At 37.8% G+C, this 18,511-nt stretch overlaps 1 protein-coding gene across 1 annotated transcript in view; it reads left to right on the top strand.

Moving 5' to 3' along the window:
* The window catches only part of si:dkey-22o22.2 (neural-cadherin), a 167,567-nt gene that overhangs the window by 60,325 nt on the left and 88,731 nt on the right, over nucleotides 1-18,511 (top strand). Inside the window, exon 2 of the mRNA XM_037676138.1 lies at nucleotides 12,923-13,111. Within this exon, the coding sequence (XP_037532066.1) occupies nucleotides 12,923-13,111 (189 nt within the window). The remainder of the gene's footprint in view (nucleotides 1-12,922; nucleotides 13,112-18,511) is intronic.

The raw sequence follows: 18,511 nt of genomic DNA, 5'->3' as shown, positions 1-18,511 counted from the left end.
TGTATATACACACACACACATACATATACATATGTATATATATATATATATTTATATATGTATGTGTGTGTGTGTGTGTATATAAATATATGTATATATACAATCTCAAATTAGTAGTCAGGAGCCGCTTCAACCCGCATCAAGCAGAGAACTGGTCCACATGTCTCCATGCTAAACGAACCAAGGAGCAATTATCAGCATTACCGGCTTCAGTTCAGGATGATGGACGGCTTCTGCTGAAAGAGTCTCCTTGGGGAGGCACCAGAATATAGTTCTTTTTTTTTATTCCTTTTACTTGGCAGGTAGAATAAATGCATTTGTAGAACTTGTACTGTTATGAAACTAAACCTTTAAAAGTGCTGAATTGCTTGTTTGGGTCCTTGAACACAGAAACTAATTTATATTTCTCAATTAGTTAACCACAAAGAGTTGCGGTTTCAAAGAAGAAGAAAAAGCATCCACTCAGAAACAGCCAAAACCATTTAAACTCCAAAGATCGTGTGTTTGATAGCTTATTTATAAATTATTCATATGTTTCCTCTTTAATTTCACTTTGTTATAAATTATAAAACACAAATACAAAAGATACTCTTAATTATACTCTTCAATAAACTTTTATAAGTTAAATCCATTTAAGTTGTTGTCTAAGAGAGGCACGATGACACAAAGCCTGAGTGCTTTCACACGTTGCAGAGACTGTGTTGTCCCGGCAACCAGTCCCAGGAGACCACTTGCAAGAGTCTCCAACGAGATGCATCCTATAATATCAATCAAAAACACATGCGCACACAAAAAGTAAAAAAAAAAAAACCACAATTCTCTTTTTAGGTCTACATTTATGTATCCACTACAAGCAAACATCTGCTGGATGGCTGTGAAGAACACATAGTTATGATGGCTGTGTCAAACAGGGTCCTTACCTGTGTGTGCATGTGTGTGCACGTGTGTGTAATGTAATATCTCGCTCTGATCATTCTCAGGCAACACATCTGTGTCTGTGTCTAAACTCACCTGATGAACGCACAAACATCAGGGTTAAAAGCACGGAGTGATCTGCTGTCTCTGTGGCACGCTGCCAAGTGTTCACACAACGTTTGAGCTCTTCTAAAAGAACTCTGAACTAAAATAATAGTGAAAAGAAATCTTTATTCGTACCTAATTTTTTTTTACACTAACAAAGAAATAAAAATATAAAACTGTTGACAACCAAATGAGAACAAAAGCTATAAAAATCAAGCTTTTTAAACAACTGGGGCAGTTCAAGCAGCTTAAATACACGTTTGTACATTATCTCATTCCTGCTAGAAGTTCTGCAGATGCCGACACATTTTAGGCAGTTTTTGGTTTATTGTTGTGATTCTATGTTCAATTCAGCAAGCATTATCCATTTTCTAGCTCCAACTGGTTATCAAATGTAAAAATAGTTACAAAAATAAAGCATTAGTGCGATTCCACATAGCAGACATTTAATTCACTGGTTTTATTTCTGCAAAATCGAATGAAAATGTGAATTAATTTGCTTCTCGTATTACGTCAGAACCAAAAGTGGTTTTGTCCTGATGGGAGCTGCACGTGTGAATGCATTTTTAAATGCACATCAACTTCACAGATGTTGTTCCAGAGTGAGCAGGAGAAGATGTTGCACTGAGGCCGTTTACACAGTAAACTGTTAGTTTTATTATTAATGTGGTAACTTTCTGCATGCCATGCGCTTATTTTCCACGTTTGGAATACTGATGTCTTTTTGTTGTTTATGAATTCCTGCCTCATCACAGAATTTCAAAGAGAAGCTTCTATTAAACAGCTTTAATTTTATATGTGTTCATCTCATATGATTTTTAGCCTTACTCATGATCTGATGTAAGTGCTCCTAATGGCAGTTTATAACTGTATTTGAGACTTGAGTGTCACTTATGTGTCTTTATCCCTGTAGAAGATCACAAACTAGCCATTGGTACTGCGCATGCAAAACCTACAAGTTTTGCAAAAAGTAAAGAATGCATCATTTCTGTACAGAACCTGCACTTCTTGTTACGCCTGAACCGTTAGTAACACAGCTATAGGAGCTGATGCACGAGTACTGCTCGGTCATTTAGTGATTAACAGGCCATACGAGTACTACACAAGTACTCCACACTTGTTAATTGTATTTCCTGAAAGTCAGAGCAGGGCTTTTCTTTGCTAGTAGCATCATCATCATCATCAATTTGTTCTCCTCCTTCCTTGTTTGACACTGGGTTTGTTGAAGCTGTTTTTCAAGCTGTTGGGTCTCTTGAGCTGCAATAAATTTTACTTTTGTTCCCTTCATGCTGGGTGCCATTATCTAATACTGAAATCAATACTTTTTACAAAATATAAGTACAATTTTCATCAGTTACAGGAAAGTTGAAATATGCTGCAGACTCAATCTACACCTCTTTTGATGCCTACTACTCGCACTGCAAGTCAGGAGATGGTTACTAGCTAACCGCATGGCACATGACACTGTAATAGCAAATCACATGCACTTTGCATGCACTCACATGCTCTGATTACATTCAACACACATATGTTTTTCCTGTGACCTGTGGATCCAAAACATTTATGGTTTGTTGTGAGTAAAGCTTAAAGTTCAGCAAACTCCTATGTGTAAATTCCCAGATTGATGGAGGATTGTTTTTTTTGTTTCTTCAATTGGATTTTATTCATTGATTTGCAATATGTGGAAGCATTCTTTGACAAGACACCAAACTCTCACATAGCTTGATGTGTTATGTGAAACATGCATTTCTTAAACTTATTTCAACCTTTATTTTACCAGGAAAGAAATCCTTTGAGATTATTCATCCCTTTTACAAGGATGTCCAATGTGCAAGATGCAAACAAGCCATTACATTTACAGTAACAGTCTTAATCACAGTAACATTAAAATATTTACAACAAAACATCCGGTAATACGACATAAAATGCAATGCAAGTTTAAAATAAATAAAATTAATAAATTTAAGTAAAATAAATTAAAATATATCACAATTTGAGACAATTAAACGTTACAGGTGTAGTGAACTCGGCCTCCGACCAAAACCTGCCTCTGAGGACCTTCATGGGACAGGAAATGTTATTTCATTGATTTGAATCCAGAAATACAAATTAGCTCATCCAGAGACTGTCTAATTGTATCCTGAAGTAATCAATTGAAAGAACACTCTTCTTTTATATTATCATTACTATTTTACAATATCTTGATAAATCAAAAGTGTGTTTAGTTCATACCATTTCTAAATGTTGAAGTGAACCACTCATTTTAAATCAACTGTGAAACAGTATTAATGATTTTTTTAATCCTCATTTAAATTAGAAATCAAGTTAAATGTCTATTTTACAAAGTACTTATGCATTTTTGATCTTCTGTCTAAATGAGAAGTATTAATGTTGGTCGAAAGTCAAAAAGAAGTTATTAGAACGAAGTGTCGTGTTTTTAAACCTCGCAGACGGTAAACAAGAAGCTACTGGCACTGCTTCCTCCCACTTCGCCATAACATGTCTTCTGTCTGTACGGGACGTTTCTAAAACATTCCTACTGTTTTCTTGACTTGTAATGACCCTCTGACTTCACTATAACCACCCTCTGTTGGTTGCTTCAACCAATCAGGAAGTCCTGAGGTGACCGCAAGGGAGAACTCTTTAAGAGTCCACACTTCCTGGAACTTCTCAAGTCAACTGGGTCTCTCAGTCTTGAGTCGGTCTTCAGTCTTCTGGAGTCCTTGACCGGAGTCTTCCTGGGTCTTTCATGGAGTCCTCTACGTCTGAGTGGAATCTCTGACTGAACTCACAGCTTGCTGTGTATCCACCCGGGAGATGAGCGTGTTTGTTGAATGGAGTACCGTCACTACTTTGGACGATTCTCAGGCATCCTTACCGGAGACGCTGAAAGGTCGCGTTGAAATGGACTCCTGTTCTTGAGCGGAGGTATCCCCGTCTAAGGTAATGAGTCACCATGCACCGAGTGTACCGGGGCTGAGCTGGGGTCGGATGAAGGGTGCCATTCCTAGTCAACACACTTTTCTTTTCATCCATCTTTCATCTGTTGTTTTTATTAAATAAAACGTGCCAGTTTTATTAATCAGAACCAGATCAGCCAATCACTTGTACATTTTGATGTTAAATTTTGATTCTGTTAAATAAATGACCACATTTATTCTGATGGGTCAAAGAAAAGTAACGTCTCAGTGTCACTGATTTAACAATCCACGAACAGATACCTCGGTCACATGGCTGTAATTTAAATCGAAAAAGAGAGAACCCGTTATTTAAATATATTGTAGTCAAGGGCAGCTAAACTTAGCCCTTAGAACCCTACACAGGTGCAAGATGTGACTAAAACCTCTGACAGTTTTTGTTCAAAACTAGATAAATAAATAAGATAAATAAATGGCAATTTATTATGAAAAGTATTGTGTAAGTGTGCACTTAGTGTTAGTGTCAACTTCAGTCTTGATACGTCATATTGTGCAAAATCGGCAGATATTTACGGGAGCAGCGTGAGTTAGTATCCTAAATTTTATTGTTTGTGAAGGGAAATGTGACGTTCAGACAAAAGTTTGTTTTAATGTAGTTCTCCTCAGTGAGTTCAACTCTAACTTCATATAAAAAGCTTTGATTTAAAGGGTAAAAACAGCACATCTTCAGTTTACATGCCTTTTTGCAGCTGCTTTTTCTATAATTCCTGTTCTTTTGGGATTTTTTTGTAATTAAAAATGCGTTCTTTTTTCCAGATTTGGTCTTAAGTCTTTTAACTTTAATGCTGTTTGGAAGTTTTCAGTAGGTTGTTGTTCTGCTTTATTTGATGTTTCTGCACGTACTTGTTTGTGTTTTGCGTCTTTGAGATGCTCTCACACTTTCCTTCACATCTTTAATGTGTCTTGACTGTGTTGATCTCAGTTTTCCTTTCCTGCTGCTCCACAAAGCAAGTTTGTGACAAAACAGTTTGTTAAAAAAATATAAAACAATTTATATATAGACTTGTTTATGACTTTAATAACTTTTCATCGCCGGCTGTGTGACAACCTGTAGGCGTGACCATATTTTAATTTAGTCCCTTACTTCTTGTTCGCCATCCTTCCCCTAATTGAAGCTTCTTTGAGATTCGGCAGCAGAAGCGGTTTTCTATTCCTGAAGCTGCGTTGGTTGGCTGCCACAGCTCCCCTTCATGCTAAATACATCAACTGCCATTCAAGTCAGATACTCAGAGGAGAAAGACAGAAAATAGCTCTTCTTATTGTGTCTGTGTCCTCTCAATTCTGTCGCCTCCTGCTCTGATCCCGATACGCTGTGTGTAATCAATCCCCTACCCAAACAAACAAATGAATTTAAATCAGGAAGACAGCAGAACAGAGTTTGGCGTAAACAAAGCATAATTCCTTTTTCCTCTTTTTAGCGCCGTTTTGCAGAACAAGGCGTGACACGCTGTGTATTGAGATTTAAATGAGTAAGTGGCGGCTTAAAATGGACTTATGCGCACATCACTGGGACTATTTATCCATTCATGTAAAGAATGTGTCATAACTTTTCACATTTAAATGGCTGTGAATGAAGGCGCAGTCTCCGTTGAACACATCAGATTGTGAGTGGTGTTTTGCTGTTGAGAGCTTTGTGAAAGTTTATTGATCTCCGCCAGGAAATGAGGCCATCACATCAGCCTAACTGATCCAGCAGATAAGCAGAGGACAGTCAACTCGCACAAATGGCACAGAGATATAAAGCTTGAATCTCTGCCAACAGTCATTGTATAAACATTATTGTGCAAGTGTGCTTTGCTAAAAAACTAATTTTCATGATATGCACTGAAATAAAGTGAAATTAGACAAGGTTTCCTAAACAATGTGACCACAGAAGCCTACATGTACAGAATCAGCAGGTGTGATTTAACTAAGAAGGAATTTAAAAGATCAAAATGATGACAAAGTTTTTTTTTTCTTTAAACAGTAGTTTTCTTTAATTTTTCAGTGGTGAAGTCCAGCTGGGACACTGTTGGGTGGTCTTTTAAAACCCACTTGAGTCAACAACACTAGAAAGCTCATCAGAGACTAATTCCTCAGGCGGCTGAGACGAGCTGGTCTGGGAGGCGCAGTCCTCACCTCCTTCTACAGGTGTGCAGTGGAGAACATCCTGGAGGCTGCACAGCTGCAGAAAGAAAAGCTCTGCAGAGAGTGGTGAAGGCTGCACAGAAGTCTGTTGGAGACAGTCACCTCACCATCACAGACATCTACACCTCCAGATGCAGGAAGAGAGCCACCTGCATCATGAAGGACCCCACTCACCCAGCGCACACACTTTTTACCTTGCTCCCATCAAGAAGGAGGTTTAGGAGCATTAAGTGTAGAACCACTAAACTGAGGAACAGCTTCTACCCTGAGGCTGTTAGACTCATGAATCTCTAAAAAGAATAATCACTGTGAAAAAAATCACATCATGCTGCTGCTGATGATCTGTTTCATGTTGCTGTGTTCATGCGTGTTCATCTGCTCACACAGACTCATGTTCGTGCTGCTGTTCGGCGTATTGTTTATGTACTATAATAGTGCTTAGTGTATTTTTAGTTTAACATTTTTCTTAGTTCATATCTTAGATGTCATTACTGTTTTTCTTTTACATTTTATTGTTGGATGTAACTGGGACCCTGTGTACACAATTTCGTTCCACCACATGTACCACATGTGGTGCGAATGACAAATAAAGAACCTTGAATCGTTGAGTGAGATGTTGTGGAATATCTTGGCACATGATTGATGCCCGTATTCAAAGACTCCAAAAACTACCCATCATGTTTTGTGGAGTTGGAACCCAAGATGCAGACAGATGCGGGGAATTTGAAGATAAAATAAAGAATTCAAATTATTAACAAAATATCAAAAAAATACAGGCTGACTTGTCAGCAAAATCATGAACACGAAGACACAAGAGGACACGGAAGACCAAAGCATGACGGCACTGGAAAGCACAATGCACGAACAACCAGAAAACACAAAGTCGCTGGAATTAAAGGGACACTAACGAGATAGAATGATGAACACCTGGGGTGATTGGGATCAAGTGAAGCAGGAGCGAGCGCACGAAGGCAGGAAACACAAGAATCTAAAGAAATAGCACAAGACAGAACACAGATTCTCTACCAGGCTCAACAGTTACACATTTACATGGTTTTTTTTTTAATGCAGGTGCGTTTTTTTCTTGAGGGGATATTTCTTTCTGTTTTTACTTTAACACATCTGTTCACCCACAACAACATGAAAGTGCTGAGTTACTATATCGATGATTTGTTGCAACTTGACATTGCATGATCATTAAAAGTAATCAATGGAACAATTGTACTAATTATGTTTAAACTGGACTCAGATTGTTTGGTAGCAGCAGTGATTGTTCTTGATGTTATTGTCTCAACACACACATTAACTTATCGAATGAGCAAACCTACAAAGCTTCTGATTTTTAGAGGCGTTCACATTTGAGGGAGATTCTAGAAAGATTATTTAGTTTATGGATAAACTCAGAGTTTGTTAAACTGCCTAGCTGAAATACCGCTGGTGATATGTTAATCAATTGCGTCTGATTAATAAAACCAGACTATTTTGTACATTTGTGATGCTTCTTATTGTTGAAATATCCTCAAGCTCTGCTTCTTCTACACATTGTCTTTGTCTTAGTCAGATAAATAATAAAACCATGCAATATGTTATATGTTAATCTTATACTGAAATATGTTTCTGAGGTTATAGTTATCTAACTTTAAGAAATAAAGGATAAAAAAATGTTCTGATGCATCAAAATTAAAATTAAGAAAATATACTACTTTTTTTTAATCATGTGTTTGTACAGCCTTGGAAAACTGCTTCATGTTGAGCTTCTATTTAAAAGTCGCATGCTCCAATAATTTAATTTGTTCTTCTATAGGTCAAAATGTTGCTGAAGCCTCTTAAAAATATATGACTTGTTCCCACAGTTTAACCCCCTTAGCTTGACTAACAAAATATTCTGACAAGCTGCTGTGCAAGAAGTACAAAAGTATTGTGTTTTTATAAATGCAGTTTCTTTACAAATAAATAAATACATATTTTAACTTATTTAGTTTTGTTTCTCTGTGCAGCTAAGCTAAACAATATATTTTTATTTCCTTCGTTGTTCACTGACCTGTCTTCTTAAGTGTAGGTTGTGTTCGTCAAATTTAGCTAACAGATTCATTGCTGTGTGAAATGACACCCCCCCCCCCTCTTCCTTTTTACACTAAAACTGGGGTGCAGTTCAGAGCCAGTGACAATTTAATTTAACCAATGAAGAGAACTCACCCCAAAACACAGAGGGTGGGGGATGGGGGGCAGAAGACGAGGGTTGAAAGAAATTATGGATGAAAAGCTGAGCTGAACAAATTAAATCTCATTTTCTCCTAACTCACTCTGAGAATTGTTTCAGACGTATTTCAGAAAGAAAGAAAAAACTTTGGAATAGCACTACAATATTGTTTTAGTATCAAAGTTCATGCTCAATAATCCAGGTCAAATAATCCAACACAGTTAAGTCATGGATGGTTTCTTTTTGTTGAAATGTTTCGTCTTTCATCCAAAGGACTTCATCAGTCCAAGGAGCCACAACAAACTCAGTCTTATAAATAGCACACTCACACAGTGGGCCAACCAGTTGGATGGTGATATGAAGGTTTCTGGAGTCCGCCCTCTCCTCTGAGGCAGCCACGGCCAAAGTGGTTCAAAACATCAAAGTTCATGCTCAATAATCCAGGAAAAAAATCCAACAGTCTTATCACAGTTTATCATCTTATCACTGTCAAATTGCCCACTATGTGAGTGTGCTGCTTATGGGACTGAGTTTGTTGTGGCTTCTTGGACTGATGAAGTCAGCTGGATGAAAGGATAAAATAGGAAGCGTTTCAACAAAAAGAAACCGACCAGAGGACCTGACTTAACTTTGTTGGATTGTTTTAATACTTATTTGAAGTCAAATGATGTTTGTCTACTTTAGAAAAAGTTTAATTTCTTCTCATGCTCTCAGCCATTCCATTTCTTCCACTTCTCTTCCTTTTATAATTTATTTTTCTTTTTTATAGATACACATGTTCATTCAGTTTGGGCTCAATTTCAACATCTCGCTTCCTTATTCAGGTTGCTGAGCTAATTTCCTGTGTGGATAAGATTAAGATAAAGTTATTGATAGAGTCCAGCACTTTTAAGAGGCTAAACTTATTGGGACAAGACATCTGGAAGTCATTCCTATACATAAATGGAAAACCTGGAGCAAAACTATTACAGGTAAAAAACAAAGAGTCAAATTTACAAATTTAAAGAACTAAATAGTTTCCAGTACGGGTAGTCTCTCGTTTATTACAGGGGATCCGTATCCTGAAGCCCCACGATAAGTGAAAAACCGTGAAGTAGGAATAGTAGTACAAGTAGTAAGTAGTAGTAAATTTTAGTATATATAAAAAGGCATTTTAAGCCCTTCCCACACTCTTGTAATATTCTAAACAATGTTTCTAAACTCTCAACGCTTTAAAAGAACACAGAATGTCATGATTTCAGCTCCCTGCCTCCGCTGCTCTAGGTATGCCATCAGCCAGCTCTCTTGGCCACGCCCACTTTTTTGCTTTAGAGCAGAGATCAACTGATCAGCTGCAAGAGGAAGCTTTTCCTGCAGTGTGGGCTGCACACAGACCTGTGCACCAGGTGCTAAATAATTAAAAATAATTTATTTTAAATAAAAATTCCATCATGTCCACTCTTTCTCTGAAAAACTGCGATAGCGCGAGTATACAAAAAACGAAACACAAAGTAGCGAGGGACTACACTACAAAAATATACAGATGACTGGACTCAGTTTGTTTGTTAAGTTAAGTTAAATTTAAATAAAAGAATAAAGAAAAAAGCCACCAAAGTCAGCCATCTTTTGTTCTCATGGTAGATATTTGAAATACTCAATTTAATTATTCCCTAGATCTTTTGGAGTTGTTTAGTGTTGTGTCCTTGATTGTCTTGGCTGCCTGACGAATAATTTATTCCCTCTCTTTGTTTAAAGATGTTGTCTGACATAAAGAAGTGTCCTAATGTAACACCAAGTTGGTGTTCTTAAGCGTCTTTAGAAGTTATTATTTTGGCGTTAGTGATTTTTCATCTGACCAGAGGGGAAAAAAAAAACGAAGCATTTGGTCCGTTTGACAGTTCTTCCTCTTAAACATGTGCATTTCCTTACAGAGAGTTGGAGGTTTTACAACTGACCCGTGGTTCTACATCAAAACGTGTTGATGTTTATCATGATAATGGGACCGATTTCATTTCACTTTTGTACACAGCCCAGTGCGTGCAAACCAACAGACAGAAATAGATGTGATTATTCTGGATTTCATGTGTTTGACTGAAGACCAGTGATGCAGAAAATAACAAGAGGCTGCTGAACTGTAAAGATGTTCCATCATTATCAGCTGTCCTTCTAGAAAAAAGTTTTTTTTTAAATTTTCTTTATCTCCAGACTAATTGCATACATTATCCTTGTGTGTCATATATGTTACTTTGTAAAGGAACATGGCCTTCTCAGGAATGACATTCATTTACATTTGTGAGACGCTGCTACTCTTCTAGGGCAGTTTTCATGTTGAAAGGAAGTTTGTTATTTTTCTCAGGAGAAATTAAGAGCTCTGATCTGAGAGAGAGAAAAAAGAAGACATGCTGAATCTTTGTTCTTTCTCCGTTTTAATTAGTCATTTTCTTCTTGTTGCTACTTTTCTTTGATTTCTTCTCTTCTTTGTCTATTTTTTTGGTTTTGTTTTAACCTTTACTTCCCCTTTCCTTTAATTTCTTCCTCTTCTATCTCAGTTACCTTCGTGTCTATCTTCTTTGATGAGCAGAGGGGTCTGGGCTTCCTTCTCTCGGCTGCTCTCAGTTTGTCGACACACCTTCAGAGGTGATATAGAAAGACGAAAAAAGACACCGTTGTGTTATCTCCTCTCCTCCTCTTCTGTCACCACCCCATCCTTCCTTTTTCCTCCGGTTTCTCTGAAGTGAAGTTTCCTCTCTTGTCAGGCTGTTGTCTCCTGTGTTGCCGTGAAACGACACAGGAGTCAAAACAAGAGCGAGCTCTGAAGCGCCCCCTCCATACTGAACAGATCCCTCAGAACAAGAGAAACAACAGAAAGAAAAAAGAGAGAAGCGTAGAGACAATGAGCATGCGTGTGTGTATGTTTTTTACTGAGTAAATGGGAGTACCTGCTGTGTTCGTACCCGTGTGACTGTGTGTTCTTCTCAAAGCATTTATTGTTCTGTTTTCGTTTTATTCTGGAGGAACGGATTTTGTTTTTGTTCTCCACCAGCTTGCCACTTTTTTTTTTTTTTTTTTTTTTTTTGGTCTTCCCGTGTAGCAGTATAAAAACAAAGCATGGGAAAACATCACAGATGTTGAGACATGTCACCTTGTCCCCTTTGGCTGAGTGATGCTCCTTTTAGACCCCTGTCTGAAAAAAGTGGATTTTTCGAGCTAATGAGTTTTGTTAGCACAAAGCAGCAGCTCAGAGCACAGACACAGCAGCTAAAATACACAAAACTGTTTCTGAGTCTGTGAAGTAGCATTAGGCGAAATAAACATTAAAACTTTAACAGAGAAATTTGGCACATATTGGTGTTTTACAACTTGTAGAAACTGACGTCTAATTTAACTCTTTCAGCAGAGGCCTAACAGAAAAACTGTAACACTAAGCTGTAATTTGATGTTCTCGTATTAAAAATCAGCACTTATAACGTGAAAAGGTTTTACTTGTCCATGTAAAACTAGAGTTCTTTCCAAATTTACAGTTTAATTAAGCACGTTTGTTTCAGGATCTTAATTGTTGCCAATCATGACAAGTTGGCACTGTATGGTAACGTCAACTGTAAGTTTACTAGTGTTGTTTTCCGAAGCCATTTAAAAGTCCAGCTCACCGTTTATAAGCTTACAGATTAACTATATGAGCTACAGAAATATTAGATAATCTGTAAAATAAAATGTTGGCAGGACTATTTTTTTAGAAAGAAAACAAAGAGTATATATCAGAAGTGCAAAATCACGTTGATTAAATGCTAAAAATGAAGTCCCGCAGGGATCTGTTCTTGGTCCAATAATATAAATACGTTCTATTAATGACCTATCAATATCTACTAAAAATAAATATTTGCTAACAATGACTAAAACTTGTATCATGCAGATTATGAATCTCTTATGCCAAGGCAGCAACCAAGGTAAATTATGTGTTAGGTCTGTTCAGATCTTTTACTTATATTGACAGAGGCCTTTTTATTATTGCATGAAAGTTCTGTTAGACTTTAGCATGAATAGTGTGCACAAGTCTGGTCCCCTTATATGAGAGGAGATAAACATTAGTTACTTTTCAAGACATGTTGGGCTGTGTGTACTTTTTATATTCTTTGTCTCACAAATAAATGCATTTTATTTACTCAAATGAGGTCCTTAAACACCAATTATGTGTATTCTGTGTGAGCAGACAAATCACAAGTGCATCGTACCTCCTAACTCTGACAATCTTTGGGAACACACTTTAAATCTGTGTAATACAAGTTAGAGTGAAATCCAAGAGATGACAGATGTCAGAAACCAACAGTTTAATTCAGTTCAATTCACTTTATTTATATAGCGTAAAGTCACAACAGAAGTTATCTCAGGGCGCTGAACAGAAACATATATTTACATAAAAAGTGAGTTAATAACATTATTTATCTGAGGACCAGTGTGATGCGCTGCTTTGTTAAAGAAACAACAATGCACGACACCACAAATAAAAAGCAAAACGTAACAAACACATACATCACACGAGTGATCGTTCCTGCTACAACAGACTAAATGATGTTTATTACAAAAGAAATAAATGTTTGGGTTTCGTCTTCTTTTTTGTCAGGTGATGAGTGGTACCTGTGTGGGCTGACTCTGAGCATGCCCAGTCAGGCTGACCTGCAGTGGGCCATGTTTCCATCCCCTTACCTGGCCACCATCAGTCCTGATGCCTCTCCTGGCTCCATAGTATACCGACTGTCGGCACGGCAACGAGATGGGACACTGGGACAGGCCCAGTTCCTCCAGTTGGATGGTGAGTGATTTCCCTTGTTGTAATGTTTATCATTTCTTTCTTTATTGTAATTATGTATAAAATAAAATAAAAAAACTCACTTTATTAAAAAGCATATTCTTGTGTCCCAGTATGATGAGCAGTAAATTAAACGCAGCACATTTCTGAAAGTCCTCAGAAAAAGACAATTAAGATTTAATAAAGAACATTTTAGTCATGACAACAAATATAGTTAAAATGCATGAAATAGTCTATTAACATGCAAATTGATGTCACTCTATTTGCAAAAGATTTTTTTTTTTTGCTTGCTACAGTCAAGCTTTCTGTTTCCAGTCAATTTTCCCCAAAACCGGTCATGCCTTTGCTTTTATCTGCTGCCTGTATCTGTAATTAGGTTTGCTGCTGCTCTGCCAGGCTCTCTGTGACAAACCTGTTTAGCTCAAAGCAGTGATTTATAAATAAAAATTGACTTGTTGGATTTCAATTATCGTCGAGAGGGAGAAAATAAGGCACATAAACACAGCACGGCGCTGCACCGATAATCACTCCCTGGGGCACAGAACGCTCCCAGATATGGGAATAAGGCAAAGTCTCTGGAGAGGTACTGAGTAGGAGAGGAGAAGGGTGGGCGTATGGGTGCCGGTGGCTTTTTAAAAATATTTTTATTTTTCCACATTAGTAAAAAAAAGAGAAGAAAAGAAGGGCTTTTATTTTTAGAGCTAATTTTAATGCTCTTGTATTAAAATCTTCAGACTTCCCTTTGGCATAATGCGACAAATAATCCAATAATTTGTATTAAAAATGCTATTTGTCATCATGCCATATTAAATATATAGTGTACACGTAAGCAGTGTAATAGCAATTTAATTTTTGTTGTAAAAAGAAATAATCCATTTGCTACATAAAAATGGCACAATAGCTTATTTATTTACTACTTTTTATTATTCCATAAAATGCGTGTCATCGTCGACAATCACTGTGTAACCTACTGTTAAAATAGTTTTGGTAAAAAGTCCTGGTGCGATCAGGTCTGACCAGATATTTTGAAGTTTGAGTAAACTGGTGCTGATAACCACAACATGCACTCTCACAGAGACAAATTCCAGTTGTCAGTTAGATCCAGTCAAGTTTAAAAAAAAGTTTGATATTTTCAGCAAACATGAACATCATAAATTTAGGACAAACCTTACATTAAAGTTTGTCTGGACAATTCTCCTCAACGTGTGTACTGTTTCATGCAGGTCCCATCACACCCACTTTGTTTCATTCTCTTTTTGAAGCTTTGTTTCCCCCCTTTAATAACCTGCAACATGCATTCAACCTCCTGAATGCTCTGGTATTTATGCTGACTAAGTCTGGGTAGCAATCTCCTAAAATTAAGCATAAGACTGATTCTCATCTTGTTTCCTTTTTCAGTGAGGTTTCTTCATGCCTGGGACATCTAACATTAACGGCTTTATCAGCCTGTTGAAGTCACAGCATTCAGTTATATAGCTGTTAGTTTTAACGTTTAACATTCCTAATGTGATGGAAAAGCCATGGCATATAAAGACTTTGGTCACTCACAAAAGAGCAGACAGTAAATCAATTAAGGTTTATCAATAATTGTATCAAAAAATTAATGGCTTGTCCATGTATATGTACAGCAGAAGGTGTGCCAAAAGCACAATAGTTGCAAATGTGGCAAAGTCAAGTGGAAACAGCTTACAGTGTATTGAATGTTGTTTTTTCATTTTATATTATGAGTTACATTAATTTTTAATCATTAAAAATATGATATTTCATGGAAACACCATCACTGCTTTTTGTCAGATGAGAAGATTCCCAACCTCACAGAACTCCATAAACCCTTTATTATTGCAGTTTTTACATAAAAGTATGTTTTCATCCAGGCAGCACGATGGCGCAACTGGTAGAGCTGCTGCCTCTCAGCGAAAAGGTTGCTGGTTCAAATCCCGGTCCAGGGGCCATTCTGGGTGGAGTTTGCGTGTTCTCTCCGAGCATGTGTGGGTTTTCTATGGGTACTCCAGTTTCCTCCCACAGACCAAAAGCATGCATGTTAGGCTGATTGGTAACTAAATTGTCCCTAGGTGTGAATGAGAGTGAAGGCATGGAAGGCTTCAGATTTCTTAAATTTTTACAATCAGAAGACTGAAGTCTTTGTGGTTAGTTCAACCTTTGTAAACCTGGACTCCCTTCAGCCATATCTTAAGCAGTCTGTTAAAATTTTTGGGATGGTTTTAGACTCTAACTCCAAGTTTGACAAACAAATCAACTCTGTTCTGCAGAAAAACTTCTTCCAATTATGGCAGGTAGGTAGCTAAGCTCAAGCCAGTGTTATACAGACCCGACCTCGAGAAACGAGTCCATGTATTCATCACGACCCAATTGGACTACTGTAAAACACTGTAATGTGGGACTAACCTGCATAAATAAAGGTTGAATGAACTCTATGCTGGGGTCAGCCAGGCCTCCATCTCATATCTCCAGCTCGTCCAGAATGCTGCTGCATGGCTCTTGACCGGAACTCGTACGTTTGAGGATATTATACCTGTTCTGTCCTCCCTTCACTGGCTCCCTGTGCATACTAGAATACATTTTAAAATGATTCTATTACCTATCTATGGAACCATATGTTCCCTCTCGGGCCCTGAGATCATCCGATCTGCTGCTTCTGGCTGTTCCAAAAACAAGATTGAAGCTCAAAGGTGATCGGGCATTTTCAGTCATGGACCCCAAACTCTGGCACAACCTGCCCCCCAACATTAGGCAGACCACCTCCCTTCCTGTGTTCAAATCTCTGCTAAACACATGTTTTCTCTGGTATTCCACACAGAGCGAGTTAATTTTAATATTTTTGTTCTGTGTTCCTATGTTTCTAATGCTTTTAATTAATTCTTCATTATTATCATTAGTGTGTGTGTTTTTTTTTCCCCATTAATTTTACTCTCATTGATGTTATTGTTAAACACTTTGGTGACAGCTTCTGTTTTAATTGTGCTCTATAAATAACGTTGACTTGAGTACATTTTAAAGTTGTATTTAACACAGTATTTATTTGTTCCAATATCTACTCAATTACAACAAAACCTGCTCATTTTGACTGTTAAAAAATAACTAAAAGCCTTATATTCATGATAAAATAATTGTGCACTTCATACAACACCTACATTTTATTTCTTAGTGTTTACATATATATATATATATATATATATATATATATATATATATATATATATATATATGGCGTAATCAGATATATTGCTATTGTTTTGATTGGCAATAAAATTTTGAATTTGAAGGAGGAGGGGTTAAATGAATGCAATATTTACGATAGTTGGGGAAATCAAGATAAGCAGATTTTTTAAGAGTTTTACTGTTGAAATCTTTTTTCACTGAGACTCACAAACTTGAAGGGAAAATTTGCTCAGACAGATTTATTAGATGGACATGATTGACAGATTGGATGCAGCTGGCGGTACTGAACCCTCTGGTTAACAGCTGGGGATTCTTATTTCTCCTCTTCTTCATCTTTGCTTCCCTACTTCTTCTTCCCCATCTCTTTTACATCATTGCTCTGCCTCCTTTCATACAGTTTTTGCTCTACAGTCTCATTTCCTTCCCTTCCCTCGCATCATTTACACATTTCTTCCTCTGCTCCATCCCTCTGTCACCTCACTTCTTGTTCTTTATATTCTTTTTTTTTTCCCCTTATGGCCTTGACTTTTCCCATTCCTCTTCACATCCATCTCTGCATCCCTGCTATACTCCTGCCTCCCTCGTTCTGTCTCCTTACCCCAGGGGGACGTGGGTGAAAATGAGCCCACTCTCTTTTTTTTCTGAGTCTTCAGAGAGCGATAACTAGCTCACACAGAAATAAACACACAAGCAGTGTCCCTCCAGCATCAATTTGCCTCAATTGGCTTTTCATAATTGGACAGATGGGACTCCATCAAGTTATTTGGATACAAGCAGACAAGTAGAAAAACTAACTGGTTGTTTATATTTTTTTAAAAACCACACACATTGATATATTGTTCAACTAACAGCAACGGTAATTGTTTCCCAGTATTCGCACAACTATTTTTTACAAAACACAATCCCCGGTCCTTGCACATCTCATGGTGTCTCTGAGCAGGACACCCAATCCTGAATTGCTCCCCCGAGCGCTTAGCTGCCCACTGCTCCGCCTGGTGGTGGATGGGTTAAATGCAGAGAGAGCCAATTTCGTCTTTGTATGGGAACATACAATGACGACAAAACATAGCTCTTTATTATTATAATGACTTTATTCATTTAAATTCAAAAATACTTTATTAATCCCAGAGGGAAATTATATGTTGTGGTAACTCATCATCCTAGTTTCATTAAAGAGTTGTTCTAGATGCTGATGGCTGTGGGCAGGAAGGATCTCTTGTAGCGGTCTGTTGTACAACAGAATGAAGAAGCCTCTGACTGAAGACTCTGTTGTTGTATGACAGTCTGTTGAAGAGGATGCTGAGGGTTGTCTATAATGTTCTTCATTTTATGAAGAATCCTTCTTTGTACAGTCACCTCCAAAGGTTCTAGAGGAGTCTCCAGAACTGAGCCAGCCTTCTTTATGAGCTTGTTGATCTTTTTTGAGTCACTTGCTCTGGTGCTGCTACCCCAGCAGATGATGGCCGAAGAGATAGCGCTCGCCACAACCGACTTATAGAAGATATGCAGCATCTTGCTGAAAACACTGAAGGACTTCAGCTTCCTCAAGAAGTACAGTCTGCTCTGTCCCTTCTTGTAGACGGCTTGCATTTCCAGTCCAGTCTGTTGTCCAGGTGAACCCCGAGGTATTTATACTTCTCCACCACCTCCACTTCTTCTCCCATGATGGAAATAGGGTTGGACTTGTTCCTATTTTTTCTGAAATCTACAATCATCTCCTTTGTTTTGTTCACATTCAAGTTGAGATGATTGTTTCCACACCATGCCACAAAGCGGTCCACCAGTTCCCTCTACTCAGCTTCTTGTCCATCTCTGATACACCCGACCACTGCAGAGTCATCAGAATATTAATGCAGATGACAGTAGTCTGTTTTGTACTGGAAATCTGAGGTGTACAGAGTGAAAAGAAATGGTGAGAGTACAGTCCCCTGTGGTGCTCCTGAGCTACTGACCACCTGGTTAGACACACAACCCTTCAGTCTCACAAACTGTGGTCTGTTCGTCAGGTAGTCTTTGATCCAGGCGATTGTAGAGGCCTCCACCTGAGTCTTCTGGAGTTTCTCACAAAGCAAATCAGGCTGGATTGTGTTAAATGCACTGGAGAAATCAAAGAACATGACTCTCACAGTGCTGTCTGCCTTTTCTAGATGACAGTGAGTTTTCTGAAGCAGGTGTATGATGGCATCTTCAACTCCAAGTCCACGCCGATAAGCAAACTGCAGT

The sequence above is a fragment of the Nematolebias whitei genome, chromosome 5, assembly GCF_014905685.2.
Source record: "Nematolebias whitei isolate Nwh7 chromosome 5, NemWhi1, whole genome shotgun sequence".
Lineage (NCBI taxonomy): Eukaryota > Metazoa > Chordata > Actinopteri > Cyprinodontiformes > Rivulidae > Nematolebias > Nematolebias whitei.
Note: the sequence above shows the minus strand (reverse complement) of the source record. Positions and strands in the feature narration are given on the sequence as shown.